We start from the raw sequence: 16,335 nt of genomic DNA on the forward strand, positions 1-16,335 counted from the left end.
AAAAAAAAAAAAAAAAAAAAGAGCGCAGTGATTTCCTTCTGGGCACTTTGTCCAGTTTTCCATGCGAACATCTTGCTCTGCTGCAGTGCAGCCACAGAGCCTGCTGCTGACCTTCTTCAGCCCAGAGACCTGGTTCTGGTACCCAGTCTTGCAGGGGCCTTGTGCATATGTACATCCACGTGGTTCTGTTTTCTCAGCTATATAACCATGCCCACACTCCAGGTAAGCACTGGTACCATCTCCCAAGCTCTGAGTCCTGCTTCCCCTCTGCCTCAGACCGTGGAACCACTAATTTTACAATTTCAAGAACATCACATGAATGAAGTTGTACAGCATATAACCTCTCAAGATAGGCTTTATTCACCCAGCATAATTCCCTCAAGATCCATCAAGTTGTGTGTATCAGTAACTTGTTCCTTTTAATTGCCCAGTATTCCATGGAATGGATGTACACACATTTAGCAATTCGCCTGTTGAAGGGTGAATTGGGTTGGTTCCAGTTTTGGGGCAGTTGCAAAGAGAGCTGCTATGACAGGGATGGGGTTTTGCATAATTGAGCATAAGTTTTTATTTCTCTGGGATAAATGCCCAAAAGTGCACTTGCTGGGTTGTACAGTAAGTGCGTATTTAGTTTGGGGTAAAAAAAAAAAAAAAAAGCCAAATTACTTTCCAGCATCTTTAATTCCTTTTTGAATAGGTAATACATGCACATGCCACAGCATCTGAAGGGAAAAGGGTGAAGTGCGTCTCCACCACCCCTAACAACAGCTGCCCTGTCATGGGGGCCCTGTGTTCTGCCAGGGACAGCTTGTGCACATAAAGCAGGTGTGTGTGTGGGGTGCATTCCTTTTCCTAAGTGTTAAGATTTTGGACTTTCATACTTGGAACTCCAGTCTACCTCCAGTCTACTTAGCTTATAAGTGCTGTCCTTATCACTACAAATTAATTCCCCACTGAAGGAAGTCCAGCTATTTCAATCCCAAGAACTGAAAGAGCATCCTTCTCCACCGATTTGGATACCAGCTGTCCTCAGTGAACGACTTTATGAATGCACAGATCTGTGGCTGTATTCAGTTCTCCCAGTCCACCCCTCACTGCTACAGCAACATCATGCCACATGGATCAGTGTACATTATGTCTCGATGTTTTCCAGAGCATGAACTCCGTTTCTGTGTGTTTTTGTTTGTTTTTTTGTTTTGCAGTACTGGGGATTGAACCCAGGGATGCTCTACCACTAACCTATATTCCCCAGTTCTCTTTTAAAAATATTTTGAGATACAGTGTCTCACTAAATTGCCTAGACTGCCCTTGAACTTGGGATCCTCCTGCCTCAGCCTCCCAAATCGCTGGGACTACAGGCGTGCACCACTGTGCCCAGCCTAAATGTCTTCTTGTGTAAGTTTACCTTTAATAGATTTTTCACTGGCCTGTGGATGTAAACTTCAAGCCTTTTTTTTGGTGCTGGTCTTAGAACCCAGGGCCTCATGCATGCGAGGCAAGCACTCTACCACTGAGCTACCTCCCCAGCTCACTTCAAGCCATTCTTGAAGATCAGTTTCACTAGGTATTCAAGTGTTCCATCAGGCATGACCATGTTTGGTCCTGGGAGGTGTGGGCCATGCTGGACTCCCCAAATAGGACTGGGGTTGGCAGCATCTTCCTATCAGCAAATCCCAATGCCTGCCAGCCCCAGGGGGCCTTCCTCCACATCTGTGCTCACCAGCCCGAGTCCGAATGCCCCAGTCTCAGGGTGTGCTCGGAAGGCAGAGACGCTTGGGACACCAGCCATGTGCAGTACTGCAAAATAAATTTATTTGAAGATAAACTGTCTTATAAAAGGTCAGAGGCAACTTGAGATCCCAGATTCAGCTTGTCTCATACAAAGATTCAACTTCAAGTAGCACAATTTTATCTGCTTTTAATCCCGAACACTCTTGAATTATGAACTGTTTACACGACACACTCGACAGCCAACTCCAACACCAAGGGACCCACAGCTATCAGCTCAGGCTCATGAGGGCCCAGTTTGGGCCACCGAAGCCTCTAGCTGTGACCACAAGCAGAGGTCCTGGCATCCCAGCCCTCCCCTCCCCTGGCACTTTCCAAAAGCACAAGAATACAAACCAAGACCGGCCCACTGCTGAGCAGGGGGTGGAACTTCTGCATGATGGCGTGCTGATGGCACAGGGTGGACCTTCCTGGTGACCCCCTGGCAGGCCTGGCCAACCAAGAGGTCTGAGCAGCAGCCTTACCAGGACCTTACCTGGCTGCCTGGCAGCCGGGGGGAGGAAGGAAGGAGAAGGGAGGCGCACAGGTGTGACAGCTCCGGCTGCACTGGCAGGAGCTACGTGATGATCCTGGCAATGGCTTGAAGGGAGGGGAAGTCATCGTCCCGGGCAGCGTGCAGTGCCTGGTGGCTACTGATGTCACCCTGTGCCAGCACCTGCTGGCACGTGGGGCACACACAGCAGTCCAGGCCCACCTGCTGGGTGCTGGCCTGCCACGCGCTCTTCTTATTCCTCTTGGACTTGGTGCCTGGTGGCTTCTCACGGCTGCGGAAGTCCGTGTGTGCAGACAGCAGCTCCTGCTGCTTAGCTGTGTCAGGCAGCAGTACCAGCAGCTCACTGAAAATCTTCTGGAAGTTCTCCCCAAGCAGGTCCCGGCAGCTCTTGTAGTATTGGGCTGCGGAGATCATTCCCTGCCGCCCAGAGAGCCAGAGCTGGTGACTCCAGCTCAAGCCCAGGCTGCAGGTGAAGATGGGATGGCCACACCTCCCGCCCACCTCACCTGTCTGAACTCCCCCGAGTGGCTCTTAAACTTGCTGAAGCGGGCCTCGTCGCTCTGCACAAAGTCCTTGATGGACTGGATGAGCTGCAAGTTCCTCTCCCGAAAGTTCTCAGGGACCAAGTAGGCTCGAGGTGTGGATGTCAGCATGGGTCTGGGGTCAAGAGAAGAGGACAATTCAGCTTTTCTGGTGGTTGGGGAGGAGGTCCTTCTGCCAGCCCCCAGGGACAAAAGGCCAGGCGGCCCGGCCCACTTACGGTTTAGTGGTGGTGGTGGTGGTGGTGGTGGTGGTAGTGGTGGGGCTGGGGATGCAGGCTGGGTGGGGACTGGGCAGGAGGCTGGAGAAGCCAGGGGGTGGCTTGCTGACAGGAGGCGCCAGGCCTGGTGGGGGCGGGGGTGGTGTGCCCTTCAGGAGCACCACAGTGTTGAAGCCTGCAGGGGGGCACAAGACCCCAGGACATGGCCCTCGCTGGCCACCTTTCCCTCAGACTACCCAGCCCACTGGGTGAGCCTCCTGTCCACAGGCCCACACCTGATGGGCTCACTACGTAGCAACCCTGGCCTGCATCAGCTAGCTCATGGGCCCTCAGCATGACAAGGCCCATTTCACAGGGAGAAAAGGGATAGAGGTTAAGTGGTGACTCAAGATGATGTGGGTCAGGGACGGTGACATCTACTTCCAGACTGGGCCCAGACAGCTGGACAGCAATGCACGGGCTCTCTACACTGGTGAGTTGGGTACCTGCCCTGTACCTCACACCTGTGTTCCTGGCCTCCAGCTTGATACTACTACCCTGGCCCCCTCCCAGATACCCAAGGGATTGCCCAGGGCTGGGTGCTCATACCTGGGGGAGGAGGCATCCTGGGTGGGCAGGGGCCTCCCAGCGCTGGGAAGTCTTCCTGGGGAGTGGGGCAGGAAAGGGCCCCCAGGGGCCTTGGGAGCCCGGGGGGTTCTTTGGGAGTACTCCGTGCCAGGGTCGGCCCTTCTGTGTGTCCATTGACGATGACAGCTACTGGCCCTTCTGCTCTACTCACAGGAGCTTCAGGGGCCTGCTCAGCCCGGGGCTTTGGGGTATGGTCAGAGGGCAGTGGCGGGGACAGTGTGGTACCAGGCTTCTCAGAGCCCACCTTCTTTTTCTTGCCAACCTTGGTGGAGGTCTGGGTGGAGGCTGGCCCCAGCAGAGAAGCAGCTGCCCCAGTGGGCATGCTCCGCAACTCCTGGGCACCAAGGCCACTGCCCTGCTCCTCTGCAGGGGGCAGGCCACCCTTCCGTCCACCCCTGCTCCCCTTCCCAGCCTTCCTGGAGGTCTGGCCACTTCCACCAGCAGCCTGGGCCCCTGGAGTGGGTGGAGCCCCTTTCTTGCTGCAAGTGCTGTTCCAGGCAGAGATGAGGTTTGGCGGGGTGGTACTGGGCTTGGATGCAGAGGACACCAGGGCAGGGAAGTCCTCCTCCTGGAAGGTGTTTCTACCCCTGGCAGGACCAGGGTACACCAGCGCTAGCCCCACAAGACCTGGGGCTGCTGCTGTGCAGCAGGAGGAAGTAGAAGCACAGAGACTGGGGAAATCTTCATCCTTGAGTTTCGGAGTGGGTAGGAGGGTGCTAGGTCCAGGGAGGGAAGCGGTGGTCAGTGGCTCACCATGTCCTGGCTGGTTCTGCACTGCCCACCACAGCAGCCGCCCCCCAGTTCCCACACACACCTTTGGGGGGTGGGCCCCGGGCCTGGGCCCAGGCAGTCTTCTTGGCCTACAGGACCATTTGCTGAGGCCTCCCTGGGGCCTACGAGACATGCAAGGACTCCAGGTCAGGGTGCAGGGGTGGCCTTGAAGGAACTGGGGCACATGAAGTGCTCATCCACCTCCCTGGGAGGCCCCTGACAGCTAGGCTCCATGCTGGCCAGCTGCCTGCTCCCCTCCTGGGGCTGGGCCCCCCAGTAAGTGGGCCTGACATACCTGGGCCTTCACCCTGAGCCCGGGTTAGGCGCCGGGGGCCGCGGGACTCATCGGGCCCCCGGGCTGCGGCCTCTTCCTTCTTAGGCCTGCCACCCTCCTCCCAGTCCTCGTTCCTGCGAGTCTCCTCTTGCTGTGCAGCCACTGATGCCCGGATGGCAGCGGCCACTTCTCGGTCCTCTTCTTCCCTAGGTTGGGGAGGGTGGCCTCAGGCTGGGCAAGGCCCAGGGGTATACCTCAGGTGGGCAGCCTGAGGGCACACCTGTTATAGGGGTCCCACCTGGCACAACTGTACTGAGGTCCTGAGTGACACAGGCCCTTTCACCCACTCCCATCCCACCTGGTCTGGGTGTCTCTGGCTAACAGTGGAGGGAAGAGAAAGAAACTGCTCACTGAGGATGCTGAGTGGACCCTACTGAAATATTCACAACCCAGGATCTCTGGCTTAAGTCCCCTGACCCCATGCCTATTCCCATGTGGGCTGCCAGCCACAGCCACCACGTGGGGATGGTGGCAGGAGGAAGTCAGCGGCACGCAAATCCTCCCACCTCTTGTACCTCCAGCTTCCTCGACGGCTCTGCTGGGCTCCACGCCCGCTGGCCCGGCCCGATCGACCCTGGCGGTTGTACCTGTCCACCTCCTCATAGTCCTCACCGCTGACAACCCCTGTGGTCAGCAAAATCTGTCACTATCTGGGGCCCTGGCAGGCAACAGGACTGACAGACCTGCTGTGCAGGTCACACTGAGACCAATGCTCTGGCTGGATGGCAAAGGTTTCCCAGCCCCCACAGCCATGAATCTGGGGAAAGGCACCTCCAGGATATGGTGCCAAGTCATGCAAACAGCACAGTGAGAGGGGCCCATGCCCCAGGGCGCCAGGGCAAGATCTATACTGGGCAGCACTCAACAGCAGCCACCTGAGGCCAGAAGCTGTCTCAGTGGCCTCAGGTGCTCAGGAACAGCAGGTGAGTGAGGCTACAGAGGCTTAGTGAGCCATGGTGTCAGGTAGGACCCTGGGTCTGAGGCCTCCAGAGCAGGTGCAGGCCCCATGGACCACCCTAGGGCTCCCAAGCGCTAGAGCCTGCAGGCCTCTGGCTCACCCTCACTCCGACGTGAGTGCCGTGGTGCAAAGCTGAACTGCAGGTCAATCTGGCGGTTCTGGCGTGCCTCGGCACGGCTGCGGCTGTGGCAGGCAGTCCGGTGCGCCTTGAGGTCGATCTCAGTGCGGAAGGCATGGGTGAACTGCTCTGTGCTGCAGCGACCCTCCTCACACAGGAAGTGCTTCTCCCGGAAGTGCTCACGCAGATATGCATAGTCACTGCCAGGGACAGAGAACAAGGGGCTTAGGGAGCACTGGCAGTACCCAGAGGGGCCAGGGGAATGGGGTACCTGTGTCCTGCCCACCTGTAGTAGTCCTGGGCCCCATCTGAGTCACAGAAGTGACAGAAGTAGTGGTCTCGGCGCAAGTGCTTCAGCAGCTCATCGTTGTCCAGATACCGCTCATCGCAGAACTTGCAGAGCGGGTGTCCACGGTGTGATGTGTCATCAGGATCCCCTTGCATGCGGTGCCGAGCCAGGTCCTTGCGTGAGTACCACTTGCGCTCGTAGGTGAAGATCTGCAGAGAGCGGGGACTGGGCACAGGGCAGCAGCTCTCGGGCCTACCTCTTCCTGCCAGCTAGCAGTGGAGCAGCAAAGGCAAGGAGCAGGCCCTGATGGCCCCAAAGTCCCAAGCACCAGGGGCTGGCAGATCCAAGGGCCCGATGGGGGCTCCTCCCTGCCCAGGCAGCCTGATGCTCTGGGACGTTAAGTTTTCCTGGGCCACAGCGGCCAGTGGGGAGCCCGCATAGCTGTCTGGTCTCCATGCACCCCCCCGCATACCAGGGCAGCCCCATCCCCAGGTCAGGCGCACCTTGAGGTGCTTCAGGCACAGCTTGCAGCAGAAAAGCTCATGCTGCTTCCGCATGTGCTGCTCCAGGTCCCCGAAGAGGCCGAAGGGCGGCAGCTGGGGGCACTGCGGGCACTCATGCTGCAACAGCTGCCTGGGGGAGACACCGGAGCCACCCACCATGCGGGGCACTCACTGTTGCTGCCCAGAGTAGGGCCACTCACCAGGCCCCCATCTAGCAGTCAGGAAGACAGTGAATATGCAGGGCCTGGAGTACAAGGCTTGGTTCCAGCCCTGGGCCAGGGAGGGGACCACCCCCATGACGACTGCACCCTTTACCTGGTTTTAGGGCCATAGACTGAAAGTTTACTTGCATGCACTCTTATGGCCCTCAGAGTCTAGACAGCAGGGGCTGTGCCCACCCCTGTCATCTCCACTGCCATCCTAAGTGGGGGATTTGGGACCTCCTTCTCACAGGAGAGGAGCCTAAGGTCCAAGAAGGGAGGCAGCCCACCCAACATCACACAGCTGACCCCTGGAGGCCCTGGCCCCGGCATCAGCTACACCTCAGGGATTTGAAGGGAAGAGGAGGCAAGGGGGATGCATCCAGCCCCACTACAAAGAACCCCATAAAGAGAGCAGCTGCAGACTGAGGATGCCTCACCTGTATAATGCAAACACCTTTCCATCTGCAAAGTAGATGTCATATTTCTTCTCGTGCTGCAGCTGGTGGATGGGGATTGTGGCAAAGGCAGGAAGCTTCTTCCCAAAGACCACCTACAGCCAAAAGCGAGACAGTGGTAAGCAGGCCCTGTACAGGATACCTGAGGATGCAGCAGACAGATAAAGGGCAGCCCTCAGGGCCCAATGCAGGCCACAGTCTCGGGTCCCAGCTGGCCCAGGCCTTCTCTCCCATCCCAAGCCACCCAGGACACTGCAGGGAAGAGGTGAGGCCGAGACTTTCCACCAGGGGGCAGCCACAGCAGCACCCTAGAGCAGCAGGGACAGGGACCCAAGGAGGGCTGAGCACTGAAGAGCTTGATGGGGAGTGGGGAAGGACAAGTTCTGGGCAGTAGCTAGGGAACAATGAAATCGCTGGTGCAGGATGCAACAAGCGCCTGCGCCGAGGCCTGTTGCCCTCCATCAGCACCCTCCTCTGCGTTTCCATAATATGGGGGAGCGGGGCTCCCAGGGACCCACAACTCAAACCCACCACCCTGGCAGTAGTCTCGCACACCTGCCTGTTACAGGGAGGAGCTGGGCGTGCTCAGCAGGTTGGTGTGGAACCTCTGCAGCAGGCCAAGTCTCAGGGATCACCAGCACCTGCTAGTCTGGCTGCCAACAGACTCCTCTCCTGTTCCTTTCTGTAAGGGCTGGGAGCAGTCACAGGCCCGATGGTACTCCACAGGTCTCGTGCACCAGACCACCATCAGGTGGTGAACCCACCCCAGTTCACCAGGGTGGTCCAGCCCTCTACAGGCTCAGAACTGCCTCTGGGCTCCCTCTTTCCTCCATGAAGTCCCTGTGGTGCGGACCCTTAGTGCCCCTCTCCCACAGACTTTTTACACTTGGTACCCAGGATTCAACTTGGGCGCTTAACCACTGAGCCACATCCCAGCTCTTTTTTGCATTTTTTTAGAGACAGGGTCTCACTGAGTTGCTGCGTGCCTTGTTAAGTTGCTGAAGCTGGCCTCAAATTCAAGATCCTCCTGCCTCAGCCTCCCTAGTAGCTGGGATTACAAGTGTATGCCACTGCACCACGCCCCACAGTGACTCTTGCCATCACACCCCTCCCTGTGTGTTGCCTTTCTGCCACTGCTCCCTGAGCTTGGTGCTGGTTATGCACCTCAGCCCAGCCCTGACAACACTGAGGCCTTACCAGCACCTGGGAGACATCCCCTTCTTAGGAGAGGCCATGTCAAGGTCATCCCTGTTATGTTTGGGCTTAGCCAAGGAGGATGTTTGGGACCAGTACGGACATGAACTCCAGGCAGCTCAGAGGGTATTGCCAAGGGGAACCCCATGCAGGCTCATGGCCACATACCGCCCCCAGCAGCAGGGTGACCAAAGCTGGTTCCCTGGAAAGGTCTGGGAGAGAGCCAGAACTCAGTTCCACTTCTGCCATAACACACTTGGGGGAAAAGACGCCAAGATCAGGTCTGCCCCACTACCCTACCTATCCTGGGGGACAGGAGGCTTTTCTTCTTGTTATGCAGGGGAAGGCTGGGAGCCTGACTTCGTGTCCTGTGCCATGTGCTGAGCCCACCTGTCTACAGGTGGCCTCTTGTGACCATCTTCAAATGGTAGTTGCAGTTCCCTCCCAAAGGCTGGAAATCGCAGCAGGGCTCCACATGTATCTCTAGCTTTCTCCCTCCTTGCGAGTCTCAGGCTCTGTGTGGGGGAAGGTCCCCAGGCGCTATGCTGCCTGGTGTCCTGCAATCTGCTTGGTGCAGCTGGTGCCTTGCTCTGCCTTCCAACCACTCCCAGGCTGCATCTCCAGCCCAGACCTCAGCAGGTTCAGGTGACCATGGGCCACCCAGGATGCTGCTCAGACAGAGCAAAAGATCCTCTGTGAACTGCCTGTCGGGACTCCTAGATAGCAGGATACACCCCCTCAGCTTCTCCAGGCGTACGAGGCAGATCTTTATCTCCAGCAAGGCAGTCAGAAGAGCAGCCCGAGGAAATTCCCTGAGGCTGCCAAAAAGCATCCACGCCCAACAGACGTAGCAGAGAAATGACTTCCTTCCCCAGAGGAAAGCTGTGCCAGGGACGCCCCCGTCCACTCTGGCACCCTCCTCAGTTGTGCATTCAATTCTGCCCTTGATGGCATCTCAGGCTCCTATGGAAGAGCCTGATCTGCCCTGGGGTGCTGGGTACCCCTTCTCTATCATGTTCCATCAGGGTGCTGCCTATGTGGAGACAGTACCAGGGCACACAGAGAACTGACTTCTCTACCTTTGCCATGCTGCATACCGTGGCATCTATGCCCTAAAAATCTGTGCACACCCACAAAACATCTCTGTGGGTGGCCTCTGAGATCAGGAACCCAACAGTGTCCTGCACAAAGGCTCTGGGGTAGAAGGACGGCAGTGTACCTGCAGGGATATCAGGCCCGTTCCACTTCATGCACTTAGGCCACAGGACCAAGAAGCATAAGAAAGCAAACGGTGGGTGTCAAGGGGCCCCTGAGCCAAGTCTGCATGGAGGGTCCATCTGCAGAGCAGGTGGGGGCCAGTACTGGAAGAATGGAGGGCCAGCAGAGCCCAGGGTATTCATCCCTCCTAACCAGACTGAAAGACGGGGAAGGGGGGCACTGATTTGGTTCATGGACTGGAAACACAGAAAAAGGCTTGGGAAAGGGGCTGTGGGTAATTTGAGCCCAGGGCTGGAGAATGAGGACTGGCAGATCTGGAACTACAAAACCTCAGAGAAGCTCTAGCTGTGGCTAAGGCTACAGGAAAGAGACAGGAAGACCCACGATGCCCCCACCCCAACAGCAAGGAGGTCGGGACTGGCCACCCAGGCCTGATGAGCAAATGACAGCATAGTCACTGTGGCCAGAACCCCCATCCCTAGCAGATGGGGAGGGGAGGCAGGTGTCTAGACAAGGACAGCACAGGAGCACAGTGGCCAGGCCAGGAAGGGGCAGGAACACACCAGGGATCTAAGCAGCAAGACCCTCCGCCCTGTAGACACTTGAGTGAGGCCGGGCTAGGGATACAGGAACATGGAAGCTAGTGGGAGATGGCTGGCCTGAGGCTTCCAGGGGAAGGAAAGAAGACAGGGAGATGGCAGCTCCCGAGCACCCATGGGAGGGTCACAGGTGTGAGGACAGAGCTCAGGCCAGTCCTAGAGATGAGGCTGGGCCATTCTGGGAATCCCTGGGCAGGGTAGGTAACTAGTGACCAAGGAGAAGTAGGGCTTCTGGGCTTTCTGGACCAGAATATCTGCCTGGGGGCCTGCTGCTCCCCATTCCCAGCATGCAATGGGCACTCATTAAGAGTGAAGAGAAAGCTGGGTGCGGTAGCACATGTCTATAATCCCAGCAGCTCAAGAGGCCAAGGCAGGAGGATTGTGAGTTCAAAGGCAGCCTTGGCAATTTAGCAAGGCCCTAAGCAACTTATTGAGACATAAATAAATATTAAAAAGGGCTGGGGAGTGGTTCAGTGCCCCTGGGTCCAATCCCCAGTACTAAAAGAGTGAAGAGTGGCCAAAGGACAGGTGGCTCAAGTACAAACAGGAGAGAAGCATTTAAGGGACCAGCCTGAGGAAGGGGAGACCCCAAGTGTGGAAGAAGGAAGGGCTGGGGGCTGCTGGAGATCACTCCCAGAGTCCACCTGAAGAGTTCAGATCCCCAAAGAGCCCAGCTAGGGACAGGGGCCAGGACTACAGAATTACGAGGAGAAACACTAACAACAGAAAAGCACAACAGAGTCACCAGGTCCTGCCTGATGACCTGGGCCTTGGGGTAACCATGGGCTGGCCTTCAGCACATCCTGCCTGTGAGATGGGGGTGTGGCAACACTGGTGGCCTACAGGGGCCATTAGGACTCCTGTAACAATAACAGGGACAGAACAAGGTGAGAGTAAGGCACAACAGCAGGAAATGGCCCATGAGAAAGATGCATCGAGGAAGGATAAGACCCTGGGGAGGGTCTTCATCACCCATGAAATGCTGGGCCTCTGCTGTTCCATCAGACGGCTCCACTGTGAGCACCTGCCACACAGCCCGGATGACCAGCAGTAAGAGGCTGTGGGCGTCTGGTTTCGCACAGCACTTAGGCTTGCTTTCCTCCCGGTTTTCAGAGACAGTCCCAAAAGGGAGGACAAATCAGGAGAAGAGTTTGGGGGCTGAGGGTCACTGCAATTCCTGAGCAGGCCCAGGACAGAGCACATACTCAGAGAATAGGGATGGACAAAGCAAGGAAAAAGGAAAGGCCAGGGTGAAGTTTCAAGTTCACAAGTAGGTGGGAAACAGGATGAGAGGAGAGGACTAAGTTGAGCTGAGCAGCGGCATCAAGCAGCAAAGTTCCCAGGACCCTCCCCTGTCCCCCAGTAATATGGAGCAGACCAGAGAAAGCTCAGGCTCGCACAGGGGTGCCCTGTGCCAAACCACACCCTAGCCAGGGCCTGCTGACAGCTCATGTCAACAGCCTCTGCCACAAAGCTCTCAGAGGGTGTGGGGCCCACAGGAATGAAAGGGCAGATGCTGGCTATAGTGGCCATACGTGGTGTTCATTCACTTCCAAAGACCCAAAGCAAGGCCAGGACCTCGTGTATAAAGGGCTCCCCAGTGCCTTTTTTCCCTGGAAGGAAGCTGTAAGTGTACAGGAAAACCTGGCCAAGAGTAGGAGGTGTCCTGAGTAAGCCCAGGAGAATGGTTTCACTGACGCTTTGACTCTTTCTGCACCCCAGATCTTTGCCCATCTGTGTCTGTCTGTTTCCACCACATGTGAGACTGCCAGTATTTCCAATGCTTTTTCCAACTGGGCACAAAGCAGGTGTCTAGGGAATTTCGCTCATTTGATTCCAGCGTCTCTCTGGCTTCCTTCACATAAATGTCTTTTGGGGGTTGTGTGTGTGTGTGTGTGTGTGTGTGTGTGTGTGTGTGTGTGTGTTTTTGGTAGTGTTGGAGATTGAACCCAGGGCCTCATATATGCTAACAAGTACTCTACCATTGAACTATAGCCCCAGCTCTTTATTTTGAGACAAGGCCCCATACAGTTGACCAAGCTGGCCTCAAATTTCTGATCCTCCTGCCTCAGCCTCCTAAGTAGCTGAGATTACAGGTATGCACCACCAAGCCAAGAAACTGCCTACTTTTTTTTTTTTTTTTTGGGGGGGGGGGTGCTGGGGTTTGAACCCAGGGCCTTGCAAGCACTCTACCAACTGAGCTGTATCCCCAGGCCTCCATGCCATTTTTAAGGAGAAGAAATTTGGGTTCCCTGGCAGATGTCACCAACTGAAGACTTCCATGAACAAAATCAGGGGAATTTCACAATGCTGGAAGCAAACAGATCTCTAAGGGCATCAAACCAAGGGAGGTCTGGCCCAAGCTCCTGGACAGCAGCTGGCATTGCTGGGATTGTGGGGAAAGCCGCAGGCGGCCTCTGACCCTTCCAGAGTTTCCAAGTCGGGACAGAATCAGAAACGTCTCCCCTCCACTAAAAGGAAGCCTCAAAGCTGCAACTAACAAGAAGGGGAAAACTTCCCCACCAGCCAAGCACCGGGAAGAGTCAGGTCACCTCCCCTCTACAAATGAAAAACGTCCGTCTTAGAAGTTGGCTTCGGGTCATCAGTGGGGCCCATAAACCCAGCGAGGGTTTAAATGCCCACAGTTCACGCCTCTGCTTCTAGGGCCATCTGCTTGCTGGACAGACTACCTCTGGAGGCTGCCCCTGATTGTCTCCACCCATTGAGACCCGCAGAGGGCTTAATCCACAGACGGGTGGGTCAGGGTGTTCTCGGCCAGATCCTGCCCCTTCCTAAGGACCGGGCACCGGAGAAAGTCCCCAGGCTCCGTCCCCGCAGTATCGCTATTAATCCCGCGCTCGGCCTCCGCCTGCCTCCCAGCCCTAGACACCGCAGTCGGCCGGGTGGTCGCGACCCCGCCCGGGCGGCACCCAGGCCCCTCGGGGAGCGGCAGACAGCGGGAAGGCAGGGCCCTGGGGCCACCCCTCCCGCAGCGCCTCGCCGCACGGCCCCCGGCGCACCTGGCGCAGCTCCTCGCGGCACACGGCGCAGTAGCGCTGCTCGCACAGCACCCGCATCTTGGTGGAGCAGCGGTAGCACACCGGATGGTCGCAGCGGCCCAGCGCCGTGGCCTCCAAATCCCCGCAGCACAGCACGCAGCTCCCGCCGCCCCGCTCGGGCGCCGCCGCCGCCGCCGCCGCTTCCAGGGCCGCGCGCCGCCCCTCGGCGCCCGCCGCCGCCGCCGCCATGGCCGGGCTCCGGCCCCCTCCCGGCCGGCGCGGCGCGGCCTGGCTCCCAGCAGGTCCGCCCCTTCCGGGCTACGTCACCGCCCCGCCCGGCAACCGCCCCGCCCGGCGGAAGTGCGTGCCGCGACTTCCGCCCCGGCCAGGCCCCGCTAGAGCGGCTTCCCGGCTCCGGCCGCTCTAGCCGGCGCTGGCGATTAGGAGGACCTCAGCCCGCTGGTCTTCCCCGCCCAAGGCAAGGGGCACTCAGCGTGTTTCAGAGGAATCATAGTGTTTCGGTGTAAGTATCGCTCAAATACTGATGGGTCATACTTGTATTAAAGTATTAAAGCCTGTATTTATTTGAAACCCAAAGTTAACTGGGGGTCCTGTGTTTTTATTTGCTAGTTCTACCAACCTGGGCTTAGCTCTGGCTCAGTGGAGAATACTTACCTAGCGTGTCCAGGCCCTGGTCTAGATACCCAGCAACACAAAATAAATAAGTAAATTAATAAATTTAGCAACCTTGCGAGGAACCCACCACCTCTCTCCAGCCGGAGCACACCCAAGCCTCTCACCTGGCACCCTGCCCAGACTTCCTAAGCAGAGGCAAAAGCCATCCCATTGGAGAAGCATTCTTGCGACCTCTTGGTAGATGGTCACACCCAGCAGGTACCAGAGTCTAGTGCAGAGACATCAGGGTGTGTTTGAATGGATGGTGGCAAGTCCTGGGGCTTCAGGTTTCTGCATCTGTTGGAGGGTAGTGTGCTCCTCCCTGCCTTTGCCATGAAGGGAGGCAGGTCTAGATCTGAACCTGTTAAGAAAAGAGGGACTGGTGATGTAGCTCAGTTGGTAGAGATTTATCACCAGCCTCTGAGTGATATAGCCCTGCAAGCACAAGGCCCTGAGTTAAATCCCCAGTACCACAAACAAAAAAATAAAAGAAAAAGAGCGCATTGTGGGGGAATGAACCCAGACTTAGAATCAGACGAAAATGGGGTCAGAACCCCAGTTCTGCCACTTCTGAGGGCCTCTGGTGACCTGGGTTGGCTTGCTGAAGCCAATTACTTCCTTATTTGCAAAATGGGTCACCATACCAATTAAGCCGGGTGGAGTGGCTGCATGCAGATGCCATCTCGCCTTCACAAAACCCCACTAAAAGGACAGTGATGCAATCTAAAAAGCTATTACTCCACCAGCATAGAGAACTGGAGTGGGGAACAACTAGTGAAGGATACAAAACATTTTTGGAATGACAAAAGATGAAGGAAAGTGACTCATTTTACAGAGCATCCTAACACCCTCTGGGGGTCCTTAATGAGAAGTTTCACTCAGAACCATGGAGGTGGGCTGAAGTGGGTGACTGCAAGCAGGAATGTGTGGAAGTCCATGCTTTGAACTGGGCTCCTGAGCCCTCCTCCCAGCCTGGTCCCTGTATCTACCTACCCTCAGCAGAAGAAGGTTAAGATTAGGGGAGGGTTTTCTGCTGGAGAAATGGACCAGCTCCACCCCATTAGGAAAGCTGCCTGCTACCCATCTACTGGACAGCAAAACCCACCATTCTGCAAGTTCTACCCTGACAAAAAGAACTTTCGTTCTGCATTGTGGGGTCATCTCAAATGCAGAAAGGAGTCAGGGCTCTACAGACTCATAAGGAAAGCAGAGTGCAGAATGGAAGACAGATACCAAAACAGACAGACCTAAAGAGACAAAATAGAGAGACCTAAAGTGCTCAAAAGAGAGAGAGTGTGTGTGTACTAAGGATTCAAGTCCAGGTGTGCTTTACCACTGAGTTACATCCCCAGGGGCGCGCTTAACCACTGAGCCACATCCCCAGCCCTTTTATATATTATTAGAGACAGGGTCTCCCTAAGTTTCTGAGGCTGGGTTTGAACTTGTAATCTTCCTGCCTCAGCATCCCAAGTCTCTGGAATGACAGGTGTGCACCACTGCGCTGGGCCCCAGCCCTTTTTATTTTGGCACAGGGTCTTACTATGTTGCTGAGCGTCTCACCAAGTTGATGAGGCTTGCCTCAAACTTGCGACCCTCCTGCCTCAGCTTCATGAGTTGCTGGGGCTACAGGCACTGTGCCAACATGCCCAGCAGAAAGAACTATAGTCCCCCTATAGTTCAGTGGTAGAGCACTTGCCTAACATACACAAGATGCTGGATTCCATCCCCAGCATTAAAAAAATAAAATGATAAAAAATATGCTGGGCATGGTGGCCTAGGCCTATAATCCCAGTGATTCAGGAGGGTGAGGCAGGAGGATCTCAAGTTCAAAGCCAGCTTCAGAAACTTAGCAAGATCCTGTCTCAAAAATATTAAAAGTGCTGGGGATGTATCTCAGTGGTAAAGTGCCTCTGGGTTCAATACCCAGTATCAAAATAGAAAGAAAGGTGACAAGACAGAGATTCGCTTATGCATTCACATCCTCACTGCAGAGCTCTTGTTCAGGGCCAGGTACTGTGCAGAATCCCAGCTACTACCCCTTGGTTTCCTTTTTCTCCCCTCCCCCACAATGCCTTTTAAATTTTTTTTTAGTTGTTGATGGACCTTTATTTTGTTTACTTACTTATATGTGGTGCTGAGTATTGAACTCAGTGCCTTGCACATGCCAGGCAAGCACTCTACCACTGACCACAACCCCAGCCCAACCCCTTGGTTTCTAAGAGGGGCTGTTGTGTGAAAGAAAAAAAAGAGGGTAGCCCCAGGGGAAGGCTGGCTTCCATGGGCTACTAGGCTCACTGACCCCGCCTTTATTGGAGATTTGACTCCAAACCCCTGGCGGGGAGAGGAGGCAT

The 16,335-nt window shown here is 56.0% G+C and overlaps 1 protein-coding gene across 1 annotated transcript; it reads right to left on the minus strand.

The window, feature by feature from the left end:
* Positions 1 to 1,790: 1,790 nt before the first annotated feature.
* Positions 1,791 to 13,620, minus strand: ZNF598 (zinc finger protein 598, E3 ubiquitin ligase). Its single transcript, XM_079120293.1, is given in 12 exon segments — positions 1,791 to 2,698; positions 2,788 to 3,064; positions 3,066 to 3,216; positions 3,630 to 4,384; positions 4,483 to 4,561; positions 4,735 to 4,919; positions 5,280 to 5,397; positions 5,832 to 6,049; positions 6,136 to 6,347; positions 6,642 to 6,771; positions 7,282 to 7,394; positions 13,331 to 13,620. Coding segments are annotated over 12 exon segments (2,820 nt in total). The 5' UTR covers positions 13,559 to 13,620; the 3' UTR covers positions 1,791 to 2,344.
* Positions 13,621 to 16,335: the final 2,715 nt, after the last annotated feature.

Source organism: Sciurus vulgaris (assembly GCF_902686455.1).
Source record: "Sciurus vulgaris genome assembly, chromosome: 18".
In the NCBI taxonomy this organism is placed as follows: Eukaryota; Metazoa; Chordata; class Mammalia; order Rodentia; family Sciuridae; genus Sciurus; species Sciurus vulgaris.